At 40.6% G+C, this 16,769-nt stretch overlaps 1 protein-coding gene across 4 annotated transcripts in view; it reads left to right on the forward strand.

Annotated features, from left to right (window-relative positions):
* Positions 1-16,769, forward strand: part of heatr5b (HEAT repeat containing 5B) — a 139,940-nt gene that overhangs the window by 73,727 nt on the left and 49,444 nt on the right. For all 4 annotated transcript variants that reach the window (XM_059982182.1, XM_059982183.1, XM_059982184.1 and 1 more), the window contains 6 exons: positions 443-612; positions 1,448-1,592; positions 3,586-3,765; positions 5,038-5,289; positions 6,411-6,592; positions 13,269-13,337. In XM_059982182.1, coding sequence (XP_059838165.1) covers positions 443-612; positions 1,448-1,592; positions 3,586-3,765; positions 5,038-5,289; positions 6,411-6,592; positions 13,269-13,337 — 998 coding nt within the window. The remainder of the gene's footprint in view (positions 1-442; positions 613-1,447; positions 1,593-3,585; positions 3,766-5,037; positions 5,290-6,410; positions 6,593-13,268; positions 13,338-16,769) is intronic.

The following is a 16,769-nucleotide window of genomic DNA, read 5'->3' on the forward strand; positions in this document are numbered from 1 at the left end:
CTACCCTGAGATTCATTTTCTTGCAGCATTCACAATAGAACAAAGAAATACAATAGAGTCAATGAAAAACCACACGTATGTGCAAAAGAAGGCAAACAATGCAAACACAAAAAAAACTAATACTGGGGGCATGAGCTGTAGAGTCCTCGAATGATTATCCATCTCATTTGCTGTAGTGGGATTGAGTTGCATGAATTGGCTATAACAGTGAAGCATCACAGACCAGTGTTATCTAATACTTGAAAATAGCACCTGCTACTAAGGTACATGTTCTTTATTGCTCCAATTTATACCAACTTTTTTGTAAAAATCTTATTAGAACATTTACGTCTTCTTTGGGAAATGTATCCCATCTCTATTGTAGGAATATTGGTATTATTGCAGCACCTGCCTCGGTTGCAAAGTTTCACCTGGCTGCTAAGTAACATTTATTTCCTTCTAGGTAATGGAGCTTCCACTTCCACCATCCGCTCCTCCTGCCTCGTGGGATGTGCCATCATGCAAGATCATTCTGACTCCCTTGCTCAGGCAGCAGCCATATCGTGCCTTCAGCAGCTTCACATGTTTGCACCCCGTCACGTCAATCTGTCTAGTCTGGTGCCCAGCCTGTGTGTAAGTAGAACTGAGCCAACAATGTAATTGTGGCTTGGATGTAGAACACCTGCCTCTCTTGGTCAGAATGCTGTGGATTCCGTGTCCCCTCTAGAAACTTGAGGAAGGAGAAACACAGTAATGTTGTGGTTAGCATAACATAATTATTGCACCAGCAAACTGGGTTCAATTCCACCACTGTCTGTAAGGAGTTTATACATTCTCCCATGACTGTGTGGGTTTCCTTCGGGTGCTACATTTTCCTGCCACCTTCCAAAGATGTATGGGCTAGGGATAGTAATTTACAGGCTGTGTTGGCATCGGAAGCACGGTCACCATTGCAGACTGCCCCCAGCACATCCTGAACTGTATTGGTCATTGACACAAGTGACAGATTTATCAATATTTCAACAATTTTTGATAAATAAAGCTAATCTTAATGATAAGATGGTCATTAATAGATCAACAAGGATTTCAAGTAAGGCTTCTCTATCAGACACTGGGAATGTGGGCACACAAAATGAGTGTTATGGAGATAGTCAGAGGAAACATGATTAATACAGTTGAGAGAAAAGGAATGGAAAGATGTATTGCTATCCCTGAGAGGAAGCTCATTGAATGTAAATAGACAACACAAAGCAGCTGGGTCAAACGATCATTATCTCGGCCATAAAATTTGATGAAAAATGAGTAATTTGGAGATAGATTTAAATAGTCAGATGTATATTCTTGTATTGCTAGCTATGGTCCTTATAAGGAATGTCTACTGTCCTTGACATCCCAAACTGTCAGCATCAGCAGAGGTGGAGAGTGCCAGATACTTCAGTTGGCTGATGATGTCCATTCCCTTCGACAGGTCCACTTGTGCAGCTCTCACCTGCTGCTGCGAAGAGCTGCGGTTGCGTGCCTCCGTCAGCTCGCTCAGAGAGAAGCAGCCGAAGTCTGCGCCTATGCCATGACTCTTGCACAGAGTTCCACAAACAAGGAAAGCAGTGGAATTGGTGAGTATGTCCCAGCTGAGGAGGGAAGGCTCAGTGTGGATATTTAATACCAGAAAATGTCATGTTCATGTGTCTCCATTGTGTTTGGTTATGAAATGAAAGAAGGGTATCGTTTCAAAGAATGCATTGCAATGATGTACTTTTGGCAAAATTACTGCCACCAATGGCAACAGTATCCATGACCAGATTGTAGTAGAATGTATGATGACCGTGAGACAACATGGTAGCATAGAGGTTAGAGCAATGCTTTAGGGCAACAACTGGATGATTGGGGCTCGATTCCCACTATTGTTTGTTAGGAGTTCTCTGACCATGTGGGATTCCTCTGGGTGCTCCGACTTCCTCCCACGTTTCAAAGATGTACGGTTTAGGTTTACTGAGTTCTGGGCCTGCTATGTTGGTGCCTGAAGCATGGTAACACTTACAAGCTACTTACAAGATTCTTAAAATCCTCACTGATTTAGTATGAAAGCAAATAATGCATTTCACTATGTTTTGATGTATATGTGACAAATAAAGCTAATTATCGTAATACAATATTATCTCCAGATGAAGACACTGATTCAGTACAATGAAGTGAGTGGAGTACAGTTTTATATTATGGATTACGTGTAGCAATTGGAGTAAATCTATTACAGCACCAACATCCTGGATTCAGTTCTGCCACTGCCTGTAAGGAGTTTGCACGTTCTCGCCATGACATTATGAATTTCCTCTGGGATCTCCAGTTTCCTTCCCCATTCCAAAGATGTGTGGGATAGTAGGTTAATCCGTCACATGGACGTAATTGGGCAGTGTGGGCTCATTGAGCCAGAAGGGTTGCTGTGCTGTATCTCTAAATTTAAAAAAAAATGGTGCCAGTGATGTGGATAGAGGAGATGTGAGGTCCTGAAGAGAGATTTTTGTTTGGAAACAGATAAAGAAGATTATGGTAGTTTCTGGATTACTTCCTGTGCTGTCAATTACCTGTGAGTATAGAAATTGGAGAATTGCAGGGATAAACCTGTGGCTGGAGAAATGATGCAGCAGAAGAGACTTTTGATTTCTGGAAACAGTCAACACCAATAGCACAGTGATGTTATAAAATATGATTTGGCTGGAGACCACACAGCGTTTTCCTCTTTTGCACCAAGGTCATTTGTTCCACCTAGCATTTTGAAAGAATTACACAATTAATCCCACCCTCCCGTTTTTCCCAGAGAACTCCACAGTTTTAAAAAGGGTGCAGAGGGGATTTACCAGGATGCTGTCTGGATTAGAGAGCACATCTTGTGAAGATTTGTTCAGCAAGCTAGGGCTTTGCTCTTTGGAGCAGAGGAGAATGAGAGGTGACTGGATTGAGGTGTAGAAGATGATAAGAGGCATAGATCAAGTGCAGTATTGGGGAGATATCAAGATAAATTCTTTTTTACACAGAGTGGTGGATGCATGGAATGCCCTGCCAAGGCTGGTGGTAGAGGCAGATACATTAGGAGCATTTGAGATGCTCTTAGATAGGCACATGAATGATAGAAAATGGAGGGCTACATAGGAGGGAAGAGTTCGATCAATCTTAGAGTAGGTGTAAAAGTCACCACCTTATTGTGAACTGAAAGGCCTGTACTGTGCTGTTATGTTCGTTGATCATACTGAGAAATGCAGACTATAACAAAGTTCTGCACAAAAAATTCTATACATACATCTTATCTTTGATTTTTTTTTCGTCAGCTGTAGTTAATAGCCATCACCCCTGCTGATAGAGTTAATTTCTCTCTGGATATACAATCAAAATAACTCTTATAATTCAACACATGCCAGTTTCCCAAGTGTAATTCATTGCATGCATGCATTGTTCTTACATTTGCTTTTGGAGAGCTCTTAAAGGTACTTCCTGCAGGGAGGCCTGTCTCTGTTTAAAACCCTGACACCCAAGAGGTATTAAGTGAAAACAATTCAACAGGAATTTCCATCATAGTAACAATGAGGGAATTAATATCTGTATCTTCTACCTTAGATGTAAATATCACAGAGATGGGCCTGGAAGGGGTATTGTTTGGAATGCTGGACCGTGAGACAGACCGCAAGCTGTGTGCTGACATTCATGACACTTTGGGTCACATGCTTTCATCCTTGGCAGTTCAAAAGCTTTCCCACTGGCTGAAGCTCTGTAAAGACGTTTTGGCCGCATCAACAGGTAACTGTGGTCATAGAAAAACAATATAATATTTGTATTCATTTCCATTCCTTGGCCTCTTTCGCCCCCCCCTCCCATTATTCCACGCAGCCAATGAAGCTGTGTACAGTATAAATCGGCAAATTAGAGATACAGGAACAGGAGGAGCCCATCAACCCTGTGTTAGTATATAGTGGAATTTTGCTAATCTATTTTTTAGCTATTCATCTTGGTTTACACCTCTACTCTGCAAATATGTATGGCACAGTAATGTAGCAGCTAGCATACTGCTATTACAGCTCCAGTGACCCGGGTTCAATATCACTGCTGTCTGTAAGGAGCTTGTACATTCTCCCTGTGACCCAGTGGGTTTCCTTTTGGTGCTTCAGTTTCCACCCCTATTCCAAAGGCAGAAGGCTAGTAGTATAGTTGCTCACATGACTACAGTTGATCCAGAAGGGCCTATTACTGTGCTGTCTCTCTAAATAAAAAATATAACTAAGAAATATGGAGCAAGGTGCACAAAATGCTGGAGAAACTCAGCAAGTTGGGCGGCCTCTATGGGGGGGAATAAACACTCAACATTTTGAGCCGCACTCTTTCATCAGGGCTATATTTGTAATCTATAAAAATGGTGATATTGGGACCTAAATCCTTTGTAGGTACTAGAATATTAATATAGCTCTTGGACTCCGGCATGACTTCTAACTCCCCCACATCACTGTCCCTGATTCCAATCTCTGCCCCCAAACCATCCCTACGCACCTTAAAAGAAAACTCAGTCTGAGCCAGTACCTTAACAGAGACGCTGCTCGGTGTCATCTTCAGTGGAAGCTTATTGGAAGATCTCATAATATAACTTTTTGGACCAAGCTTTTATCCACGAGTGATAATTCCTCTACTTGCTGAGGATTTCACAAGAACGGTATTAATTCTTTGTCTACACATAATTTACACACAGTAAACTGCCAAGCAGCTTTATGATAATGACCTTAATATCTGTTTTAATGTGCATTGAGTGAAGAGCATTGGCCAACTCTCTGGGAGAATTCTTTTGCTCTTCTTTCAATATGGTTGTAGAATTTTTGTGCCCACTTGACAGGGCAGTTGGGGGCTCACTTTAATGTCTCATAGTAATTAGCCGCATTTCAGTGGTCAGAGTAGTATTGTTCTGCATTTGAATCAACGTGACTGATGGTTGAAGGTGTTGGGAAGGGAGTGGTGTGGAGCACAATGAAGTAATGATTTTACATTGCATCCATTCTAATTTATTTCCTTTTCCTAACTATACAGATGCAGGGGCTATAGGTCAGTTGGAGGAAACTAGAGATGAAGATGGAGAGAAGAAGGATGAAACAGACGATGAGGTTATGTTCACTGGCACAGGGGAGGATGAGAAATCGAAGCCTTGCGTTGCCCCGAGGTGGGCCACTCGTGTGTTTGCCTCTGAGTGTCTCTGTCGGATCATCCTTTTGTGTGAGAATACAGACAAGGCACACTTTGATCTTGCCAAGGCCAGGGCCATGAAACACAAGAATCCCAAAAGTAAGTCCCGTCTGGTAACCATTCTTTCCCTAGAAGATATAGCCCATCATGGTATAACTTCACAGGCTGGTGACCACTACAAATAATTCTGCAAAGTCACTGGATCATCTTGATTGATGCTGACCATCATTTATAACATCAGAATTATCCATTATTTTCTGCACTTTGTAAATAGTAGTTTTTCATTTTTGTATTATTCATTTCTTCCACATTCTCCTGCCTTATTTTGCCATGTACAAGTCTAAATTCATGCCAAACTGTTGCTTAATGCTAGTGCCATTCACCCTTTGTTGATCGACTTCTATCAGATCCTGATCTGTTAATGCCTCAATTAAAGACAAAATATCAATCTTGTTTTAAAGTCCCTCAGAGGCCTTGGCACTTCATACGTCTAATCTCCCTCAACCTCTTACAATCTCATTGCACTTCTCCATTTCAGGTCTCTTGCACAGTCCAGACTTTTCACCACTGTGCCATTGCTTCACTGAACCTTCAACTGCTTAAGTGCCAAACTTTGGAACTTTCTCTCTGCCACTTTCTCTTTGAAACCTCTGTATTTGACTCAGGTTTCAGGCACCTACCTTGATTTCAACTTCTATGGTTTGCTGTCAAATTTTATTTGACATTCCAGTGAAATATCTTGAGATGCATGACTAGTCATAAGAATGAGCCATAAGTAGGCTATCTGGCCTCACTGATCACAGATGTTCTTCTGCCCATCCATTGATTCCTTGAATATCAGCAAATCTTATTGACTTCTGATTTAAATACAATCAGAGCTGAGTTTCCAGGGAAGGAATTTCCAAAGTTACACTCCGGTGGGGCAAAAAAATTGGTGTGAATCTCCATCTTGGGCACTAGCCTTCCCATCATAAAGGACATCTTCAAATGGCAAGGTTTCAAAAAGGCAGTATTCATTATTGAGGGCCCTCGCCATCTATGACATGACCAATTCTTATTACTATGATCAGGTACAGGAACTTGAAGACCCACACTCCACATTAAAGAGCTCCACCTTCCCCTTTACCATCAGATTTTTGAACGGACTGTGAAGACTTGTGCACTTGTCATGTTTTTTTATTTTTTATTGTAACTTTGTAATGTTTTCGTCTTTTATGCAGGTGACCTGCTGGTGTTGCACCTTTCTGACCTTATCCGTATGGCCTTCATGGCTGCCACTGACCACAGCAACCAGTTACGAATGGCCGGACTTCAAGCTCTTGAGGATATTATCAAGGAGTTTGCTTCTGTTCCAGAGCCTGAGTTTCCAGGCCATGTGATCCTGGAACAGTATCAGGCAAATGTAAGTTTACACCATCAGAAAGCACACTTGTGTAATGCTCCATAAATTAATCAGGTCGGTGAGCCTTTAAAAGTGGAGGTGTTTATGCTAACTTCCTCTCAACTTGTGCAATTTTAAATTATAGTGTCTACATTAATAATGGAAGCTGTCCATACAAATTTCTCAAGTGCTATTGTAAGGCAGCGATGGCATCACAAGTTTACAATTCACATTTTCTATGTAATGAGAAAAAGAAGCGTATAAATATACAATATTGCTTATAATTATGTGTCTTGTGGATTCCTGTTAATTGTACCTTGGTAAATTATGGCAGCCACTTATTTGAGGCAACTCATAAAGAACAAAAACTAATCAAGAAAATTAGCAGGATTCCCTTTTTTTTATTTGAGACACTTTGCATTAATTGAGGTAGGAGACTGTTGTTGAACAGATTCTAACTAGCCCCAGTCACACCTGTTTCAAAGGTACATTTAATGTCAGAAAACAGTGGAGTGCCCCAAAGAATGAATAACAATTAAATGTTAGAACCCTGAAGTTCACTAGTTGACATATCTCACTCCCGTATGCCCTCTTGTCACCACCTCAGATTCTACCAACAATGATTGTATCGTCAGCAAATTTATAGATGGTATTTGAGCTATGCCTAGCCACACAGTCAGGCATATATAGAGAGTAGAGCAGTGGGCTAAGCACACACCCCTGAGGGTAAGACCCTTACCCCGCGCGTAGACGGCAGCAGGCAACAATCGCCCCTCCACCCACTCGCCAAAAAAGCATCAGCACTCACCACTGAGCAATCAAACGGGAGCAAAGCAACAGCAAAGACACAGACTTGCAGTTACCCCAAAGACTACTTGTTTACCCGGTGTTCAACATATCACAGGTTCTCTCTCTCCCTAATAATGGAGAAAGAGTTGTCTCTGGTTCACAGCGAGAGGGGAGACATAACAAACAACTCGCTGGTTTACGATGTTAAAAGTCCGTTGCGTCACTTTTTTTGAGCTCTTTTCTCAAAGATCTAGGGTCTCTGGGCATACCACTGTAGATCTTCCAACTCCCCCGACGATACACAGATCTCCTGCTGTGACACCGACCTTCAATCCGCCCGTATCCAGAGCCCTGAGATCTTAGGCCTCTGATGATGAGTCAAACTCTTAGACTGAGCCCTTGGCACACTGAACAACGACCAGTTGTGAAACCCTAAGAGCGGGTCCAATTCCCATGAAGAACCGTAGTCAGTGTCTAACTACAGGTCAGGGTCTTCAATAGAACCCTGAAAGGGAAAAATAGAAATATTAAAGATAGAAATAGAGCTGTTTCCAAAGATGCAAGGAAAGGAGTCACCGTTAGGCACCATTAACCCTCCTAAGCTCCACCCAATGCTTAGTGTGGCCATTTGTCACTACGCTGCTTAGAGCAACCAGTTTTTAAATAGAGTCAGTTGCGAGCATTTGTGTTCAAAAGCAGTGATTTTTGTCACTGATAGCTAGCAAGAAATAAGAAGTAACACAATTCAGTCAGTTTTGCTCACTGTGCACCATTATCTGCACTTGGTGTTTGCACTGGTTTTGTTCATTGTGTGCACTGGATGAGTTCCTCTGTCGATAACAATTAGGAATTAATATTCCGTTTTATAGAACTTCAATAGTTTTGATAGTGTTCTAATTTGTTCCGTACTTCATCTAAATGCATAATATAGTCCTGATGAAGGGTCTCGGCCCGAAACGTCGACAGTGCTTCTCCCTATAGATGCTGCCTGGTCTGCTGCATTCCACCAGCATTTTGTGTGTTGCATAATATATTCCTTGGTTTGTCTTTTTTATACCTTTTTAACTATTTACATGAAACTTTGGCTCATTTGGGCAGCCGCTTAATTGGGCCAAAATGTACTTGTCACAGTGTGTTCAAATTAATTGAAATCTATTTTATTTAAGTTCAGGTTTAATTGATTTTCAACCATACATAAATACAGCTAAGGTGCAAAGCTCAGTATTGACAGTACATAGCACATATAGTCACTGTATCAGAAAACACAGTCACACGAAAAGTAAACCCAAACCCCTGGGTGGCATGGGCTGTAGATAGGTGGTATATGGGATGTTGAACACTGGAGGGCAGCACTCGACATATTACTTCCTGCATTCAGTTTCATCGAAATAAATGATTTTTTGACTTTTTTTTGTTAAATAAGAAAGATCAGTTACTCTTGTTTTTGGCTCTCAGTGGTCCATAGATGAAAGGTTAAGTAAATTTTATTGATCGTTGAGTATCAGATGGTTTAAAAACTTAGTTTGAATTTATCAATCATATGTAGTTGGTGTTAATGAAACTTACAACAGTCATGGTAGAATTAATAGAAACAAGGGTCAATGGAGCTTGTAATTTTGGACACAGTGAGACATGAAGGTTCAAGTTGATCTGTTCCATTTATAACACGAACAATTTTCCACGAGGGTAACATGTTGAGTTCCTAACAGGAATTCTTAACCCTTGAAATTGATGTTAACAGACATTAAAATGGCCCATTCAGTCTGATGTGAACCTTTGCTAGAAACTGCTCTCCACTCAAACTTATTTGTTTTCCTATATTATCATAAGAAGTTGGTCTCTAAATTCCCTTCACATTAATCACAGCACTTTAATTGCTACCACAATCAGTCAGACGCTTTCTTGGCTAACTGGGCAGTTCGAGTTGTAAAATAGGTAAACTGTCCTCACTTACTCAGAATGTCAGGATGTACCCATTAAGCCACATAAAGCTGGGCCTTGTGCTTTGAAGTTATGCTGCTTGTATTTTTCATTAGACAGTTGGATAAGTTTATGAAGAAGGCACATGGGATAATTGATTCATAGAATATTAAAACAGACATTACAGTACAACTTTATGAAACATTAATTAGACCAGTTCAGGAGTATTGTGTGCAGTTCTAGTTGCTACACCTTTGAAAGAACATGACTGCACAGAAAGGGTGCAGAAAGATTCAACAAAACGTAGCCAGAGTTGGAGCATTTCAGTAATGAGGAGAGACTGAAAGGGTTTTTTTTTTTTACTTGACTGGGCAGCATAGTAGTGTAGAAGTTAGCATAATGCTTTATAGCACCAGCTGTAAATAGGGGTTCTATTCGAGTCGCTGTTCATCAGGAGTTTGTACCTTCTCCCCATAACCACGTGTGTTTCCTTCAGATGTTCCAGTTTCCTCTCACATTCCAAAGGGGTACAGTTAGGGCTAGTGAGTTGTGGGCACGCTATGTTGGCACTGGAAATATGGTGACACTTGTGAGCTCCCCAGCACGATCCTCATTGCTTTGGCTTTACGTTGTCTGTTGCAATGAACATGTGACAAATAAAGCTAATCTTTGATGCTAGAGGACCTGATAGAGGTATGCAAAATTACAAAGACTTTACGGTAGGGTGGACTGTAAACCTTTCTCTGTAGCAGAAGTATCTAAAGTTAGAGAGCTTGGACTGCGGATAAAGGATAAAAGTTTTAGAGGGAGTCTGAGGGAGAATTTTTTTTCACCTGAAGGTGGTTGAAATCTGGAACACACTGCCTGACGAGGTGGTGGACACATAAGGGTTAAAAAGTAACAACACAAGCACTTGAATTGCCGAGAGAGAAGGTTTCGAACCCAGGGCTGATAATAGCATCAGTGTAGATGTGTAGTTGACAATCAGCAAGGACTGAAGGGCCTATTTCTGTGTAGTATAATTGTAGACTGAGCAGCAAGGCAATGTGTATTTTGTTATTCATGATTGGGAAGCTGGGTGCAGAAGTCAAGGACCAGGCCTGGCTAAGAGGAGATGTAATGATCAAAGAGAATAAGAGTTATGATGGCACTGACTGCCAACCCACATTCACAGTTGTGAACCAGTTACAAACCAAGATATGAGATATCTCAGCAATTCTTGGATTCCAAAACAATCAAGCTAAGGTCTATAAACAGTAATTAACTTTATGACCGGAATTTAGATTGAAAATGTTACACTGTGTTCACACCCTAACTCAGCTTTATTGAGTACACAGTTGAAATAGTCTGCACAGCTTCATTTTCCAGTCTACAGACTGGTGTTGAGGCTCTAGAGATTATATTGCTTACAGTGGCATGCAAAAGTTTGGGCACCTGGTCAAAATTCCTGTTACTGTGAATAGTTAAGTGAGTAGAAGATTAACTAATCTCCAAAACTCATAAAGTTAACGATGAAACATTCTTTTCAACATTTTAAGCAAGATTAGTGTATTATTTTTGTTTTGTACAGTCTTAGAGTGAAAAAAAGGACAGGAGCACCACGCAAAAGTTAGGGCACCCCAAGAGATTTGAGCTCTCAGATAACTTTTACCAAGGTCTCAGACCTTAATTAGCTTGTTAGGGCTATGGTTTGTTCACAGTCATCATTAGGAAAGGCCAGGTGATGCAAATTGCAAAGCTTTATAAATACCCTGACTCCTCAAACTTTGTCCCAGCAATCAGCAGCCATGGGCACCTCTAAGCAGCTGCCTAGCACTCTGAAAATTGAAATAAATGATGCCCATAAAGCAGGAGAAGGCAATAAGAAGATAGCAAAGCGTTTTCAGGTAGCCGTTTCCTCAGTTCATAATGTAATTAAGAAGTGGCAGTTAACAAGAATGGTGGAGGTCATGTTGAAGTCTGGAAGACCAAGAAAACTTTCCACGAGAACTGCTCGTAGGATTGCTAGAAAAGCAAATCAAAACCCCCATTTGACTGCAAAAGACCTTCAGGAAGATTTAGCAGACTCTGGAGTGGTGGTTCACTGTTCTACTGTGCAACGACAGCTGCACAGATATGACCTTACTTACTTACTTTATTGTCACCAGACGATTGATACTAGAACATACAATCATCACAGCGATATTTGATTCTGCGCTTCGCGCTCCCTGGAGTACAAATCAAAGTAAGTGTAATAAAAATTTAAGTTGTATGTCATAATTAGAAAATAGAAAAGGGAAAGTAAGATAGTGCAAAAAGAAAACGAGAGACAGGTCTGGATATTTGGAAGGTACAGCCCAGATCATGGAAGAGTCATCAGAAGAAAACCTTTCCTGTGTTCTCACTACAAAATTCAGTGTCAGAGGTTAGCAAAGGAACATCTAAACAAGCCTGATGCATTTTGGAAACAAGTCCTGTGGACTGATGAAGTTAAACTAGAACTTTTTGGCCGCAATGAGCAAAGGTATGTTTGGAGAAAAAAGGGTGCAGAATTTCAAGAAAAGAACACCTCTCCAACTTTTAAGCACAGGGGTGGATCGATCATGCTTTGGTCTTGTGTTGCAGCCAGTGGCATGGGGAACATTTCACTGGTAGAAGGAAGAATGAATTCAATTAAATACCAGCAAATTCTGGAAGCAAACATCACACCATCTGTAAAAAAGCTGAAGACGAAAAGAGGATGGCTTCTACAACAGGATAATGATCCTAAGCACACCTCAAAATCCACAATGGATTACCTCAAGAGGTGCAAGCTGAAGTTTTTGCCATGGCCCTCACTGTCCCCTGACCTAAATATCATTGGAAATCTGTGGATAGACCTCAAAAGAGCAGTGCATGCAAGATGGCCCAAGAATCTCACAGAACTAGAAGCCTTTTGCAAGGAAGATTGGGGGAAAATCCCCCAAACAAGAATTGAAAGACTCTTTGCTGGCTACAGAAAGCGTTTACAAGCTGTGATACTTGCCAAATGCAGGGTACCCAAACTTTTGCTTCAGGCCCTTTTCCTTTTTTGTTACTTTGAAACTATAAAAGATGGAAATAAAAAAGTAATCTTGCTTAAAATATTAAAGAAATGTGTCATCTTTAACTTTATGCCTTTTGGAAATCAAGTCATCTTTTACTTGTTTAGCTATTCACAGTAACAGAAATTTTGACCAGGGGTGCCCAAACTTTTGCATGCCACTGTATATTCAGTCTGAAATTACCATGTATGAAGATATAGAAAGGTTTGACAAATGTGTGCTATTTTAAACAAAACAGCAGAGATTAGGAGGCAATTGTTAATCAGGAAGGGGTCGCATAATTATAAATAGGATCTTTGAGTTGCATGCTAACACAAAAAGACATAGAAAAAAGGTAATAGAGACCTGGATGGAGAGCAGAATCAATTCTGCACTGAGTTGGAGAAGAAATATTAATGCCCAGGTGGTTGAAATTTAAAAAAGTATATATAAACAGTGCAGACAGATTAAAATTACAACCAGAATGGATAGTTTAGGCTGAATGCCTTTGTTGTATTTTTCAGTAACCCATTGTTATTCTGCATTTCATTATGAATGCCATGCACAATACTTCATTATGAATGTAAACTAGGGATAATCTTACAATGTTATCACTCAGGTATTTCAACTATCATCAATGCTTTGATTCATAGTCATATACTCCAACTCCCATTGAAGTGAGTACAAGGTTCAGGTACATGGAGCATGAGTGTAGGTGATAATGCAGTAACAGAGGAACCCAGGTCACTCTGCTATTGAGCAAGCTATCTCTTTCATGTATTGTATCAGAGGTTAGAGATTGTACAGCGCTCCTAATAGCACTGATAGTGCCTGTCCTTAATCAACGGAAGCTGAACACTTGCTCTGAGTTGCTACTTTGCTGTTGAGTGTGCTACTGGTTATCAGAGGTATGTTCGGCATCAGTGACTTATTGTTTTGTAATTTAGGTTGGAGCAGCCTTGAGGCCAGCTTTTTCACAAGATACACCATCTGACATCACTGCCAAAGCCTGCCAGGTGAGTAGTTAACCAGAGTAAAACCCAATGCAAAGCAACTGATCATTAGCATGGCCACATTTCCCCAAAATCTCACTGCTTCCTCGGGATTTTCAGACACTTATAGAATGTATTTCTCTCCATAAGTAAATCATGTTATCTATTAATTGGTCCTGGAGACAACAGCTTATCTGGCTAGCAACTTGAATGTTAGTACAATGTCAATACAATATCAGGAATAAATGCCACTACCCTAACCTAGTTATTGACAAGAATCTACCTAATTAAATCTTAAAGTCACTGGGATTTTCACCATTGGTCAATGCTAATGTACATATCACCTTCTTTGTAAAAGCAAGTTGCGTTTGCAATTTCTTTCATTGGAAAATGCCAAGGTCATTCTTCTTCAAGTCTGTTTGGTTATACCATTAAGAGCATGACCAATTGTATACCTTCATTTATTTTTCTTTTCTCTATTACTGGGTCTTGTAACAGGAAAAAGATACTTTTTATTTAAAACTCCAGCCTTTAGGAAGACTGAGGTTATAATATTGAATCAGGTCTGTGGGTCCAATAAGACAGGAAGGCACTGACTTTGAATGGGTATATTAATCATTTACTTACAAACAGTAAAAATTCGACCAAACATTAATGTTCCATGTTACAGACACTACGAAGCTAAATATTCAACAAACGTATTGAGTTAAAAGTGTGCACAGAGCATATCTTCCCAATCATCCTGTGCATCCTTGCCTTAAACAAAGGAAGAGAGAGTGAGCCCCTTCCCAGTGTTATTTTATGTGCCCTGGATATTTGAAGCTGGACACCAGGCAACTAACCAATGAGAAAAGCAGCTGTAGTTTCTAATCTAACCAATCACAACGGAAGCAACTTACAGCAATCAGAAAAAGACATCTCCCCCCACCACCCAAGACAGAGGTTCACATTTCTTGCATTTTGTGTGTGAAGAGCTAAATCCTGCATCATTCTGGTGGTTATCATTAGCCAGTAACTTAGCTAGATTATCAGATTATCAGCTCTCTGGTTCCAAGGGTTGGTTCATTGCCAGTGATTCATCTGTTTACACAAGGAAGTTTCTCCATACAAGTCAGGAGTGCAATGGATTATGGTTGTTCAACTTCATTAGTCATGGGATTAAGTTCAAGTGCTGCAACGTAATTTGCAGCTCTGTAAGTCTCTTTTGACCATACTTGGGGTATTGTCTTCCATTCTGGTCGCCTCATAGGAAGAAACCAAAGGAAGGTTTTAAAAAAAAATCAAATCCTTAGAGGTGACATGAGATTGGAAGGTGTAGAATCCCTGTGGGTAGAGCTAAGAAATCACAAGGTAAAAAGACATTGCTAGGAAACTGGAGACAGGAAAGGCATGTCAAAAGGTCATTGTTATGTCAGTGATGGGAGATTTTGATAAGCAGGTAGATTGGGAAAATCAGGTTGGTACTGGATACCAAGAGGGGGAATTTGTAGAATGCCTACAAGATATCTTTTTGAGTAGCTAATGGTTGAGCCCACTAGGGGATCAGCTATTCTGGATTGGGTGTTGCGCAATGAACTGGAATTGATTAGAGAGTTCAAAGTAAAGGAACCCTGAGGGGCAAGTGATCATAATATCAAATTCACACTAAAATTTGAGGAAACCTTGTATCGTATTACAGTAAGTAAAGGGAATTACAGAGGCATGAGAGAGGAGCTGGCCAAAGTTGATAGGAAGGGATGATGGTAGAACAGCAATGGCTTGAAATTGCAGAAGCAATTTGGAAGGCTCAGAATGGATACATCCCAAAGAAGTAGTATTCTAAAGGCAGGATGACACTGCCGTGACTGAGAAAAAATCCAAAGAGAGGGCAAATATTGGAGAAAAATTTGTTGGAAGTTAGAGGATTGGGAAGCTTTTAAAAACCAGCAGAAGGCTACCTTGAAGATGGAATATAAAGTTAAGTGAGCCCATAATGTTAAAGATGATACCATGTGGTCTGTGCATATTGGCTGCATGTTGAAAAAAGCACAACAGTGCCTCTTTCATCTCAGACGGTTGAAAACGTTTGGCATGAGCCCCCTAATCCTAAGGACTTCCTACAGGGGCACCCTGACTGGCTGCATCACAGCCTGTTGCCTGGTATGAGATCTGCACTTCCCTCAATCGGAGGACTCTGCAGAGAGTGGTGCTGACAGCCCAGGGCATCTGTGGACGTGAACTTCCCACTATTCAGGAAAATTTACAGTAACAGGTGCATAAAAAGGGCCGAGAAGATCATTGGGGACCCAAGTCACCCCAGCCGAAAACTGTTCAGCAGCTACCATCTGGGAAATGGTACCGCAGCATAAAAGCCAAGACCAACAGGCTCTGGGTCAGCTTCTTCCGCCAGGCCATCAGACTGATTAATTCATGTTGATACAATTGTATTTCTGTGTTATATTGACTTTCCTGTTGTACATACTGTTTATTATAAATTACTATAAATTGCATATTGCACATTTAGATAGAGACATAATATAAAGGTTTTGACTCGTATATAGAGGACATAAGTAATAAAATCAATTCAGTTCAAAAGTTTCTTCAGATCTATAAGGAGTAAAAGAGAGGTGAGAGTAGATAACGTACTACTGGACAATGATGCTGGGGAGCTAGTAATGGGAAACAAGGAGATGGCGGACGAATGAAATAAGTGTTTTGCATTAGTAGTCTGCCAGAAGTGAGTGAAGTTGCCATTACTAGGGAGAAGGTACTTGGCAAATTGAAAGGTCTGAAGGTAGATAAATCACTTGGACCAGATGGTCTACACCCTAGCGTTCGGAAAGAGGTGACTGAAGAGGTTGTGAAAGCATTAGTAATGATTTTTCAAGAATCAATAGATTCTGGCATGGTTCCAGAGGACTGGAAAATTGTAAATATCAGCCCACTCTTCTGGACTGGGTGTTGTGTAATGAACTGGAATTAATTAGACCAGTTAGTCTGACCTCAATGGTTGTGACGATGTTGGAGTTGATTGTTAAGGATGAAGGCACGTGATAAAGGCCAAAGTCCTTAAGAGAAAATTTTGCCTGACAAATCTGTTGGAATTCTTTAAAGAAATAACAAGTAGAATAGACAAAAGAGAATCGGTTGATGTTTCAAAAGGTCTTTGACAAGGTGTCACATATGAGTCTGCTACCAAATTAACAGCCCGTGGTATTACAGGAAAGATACCAGCATGGAAAGAGCATCGGCTGATTGGCAGGAGACAAAGAAGAGGAATAAAGGAATTCTTTTTTGGTTGGCTGCTGGTGACTAGTAGTGTTTCACAGGGGTCTGTATTGGGACCACTTCTCTTTACATTATATGTCAGTGATTTGGATAATTGTAGTTATGGCTTCATAGCCAAGTTTGCGGATTATATGAATGTCGGAGGAGGGGAAGGTAGTGTTGAGGAAGCAGGGAGTCTGCAGAAGGACT

The sequence above is a fragment of the Hypanus sabinus genome, chromosome 10, assembly GCF_030144855.1.
Source record: "Hypanus sabinus isolate sHypSab1 chromosome 10, sHypSab1.hap1, whole genome shotgun sequence".
Lineage (NCBI taxonomy): Eukaryota > Metazoa > Chordata > Chondrichthyes > Myliobatiformes > Dasyatidae > Hypanus > Hypanus sabinus.